This window comes from Galeopterus variegatus, unplaced genomic scaffold (assembly GCF_000696425.1).
Source record: "Galeopterus variegatus unplaced genomic scaffold, G_variegatus-3.0.2 Scaffold10181, whole genome shotgun sequence".
NCBI lineage: Eukaryota > Metazoa > Chordata > Mammalia > Dermoptera > Cynocephalidae > Galeopterus > Galeopterus variegatus.
Window position 1 is genome coordinate 17,968 of NW_007736292.1, and position 567 is coordinate 18,534.

Genomic DNA, 567 nt, shown 5'->3' on the forward strand with positions numbered 1-567 from the left:
GTGTGTGCAGGTGCATGTGTATACAAGGTGTTTCTTTTGCTAAACTGGTTTGATAAAGACTACTTCATCTGTCTTCCAGTTTCACTCTTCACTGTGAACATTATAAAGGGAAAAGTAAAAGCTCCCAGTCTCTTACAATAAACTAATCACCATTGACATTTGTTACCAAAATTTTGAGGATTCTTATTGTTAAAATATTTAGATAGTAGATCACTCAGAACATCAGGTTTTCCTGTATTTAATCTGAAACAACTAAATGAATGCCAACAGGGATGTGCACCCAGTTTGTGTGGAGTTGAAATATGACAGTGCCTTACAATGACATCACATAGTTAAAGCTGTTTACTCATTAATAGTACTGCATTATTTCAGAAACCATCAGAGTGCAATGAAAAGTATGAAGAAGAAAGTGGGAAATAAAGTTCAAGGTAAGAAGCAATCCAAATATCTTGGAAACTTTGGACACTTCATCAATATGAAAGGATCTGATACAGGAACAGGAAGTAAGAGTTTTCTTTCTATTAAGGTATTATTTACATACCATAAAATTCACCTTTTTTTTTTTTT

The 567-nt window shown here is 33.2% G+C and overlaps 1 protein-coding gene across 1 annotated transcript in view; it reads left to right on the forward strand.

Annotated features, from left to right (window-relative positions):
• Window positions 1-567, forward strand: part of LOC103609846 (RING finger protein 17-like) — a gene marked incomplete at its 5' end in the record, with an annotated part of 25,161 nt that overhangs the window by 11,047 nt on the left and 13,547 nt on the right. Inside the window, 2 exon segments of the mRNA XM_008594121.1 lie at window positions 373-403; window positions 406-428. Coding sequence (XP_008592343.1) covers window positions 373-403; window positions 406-428 — 54 coding nt within the window.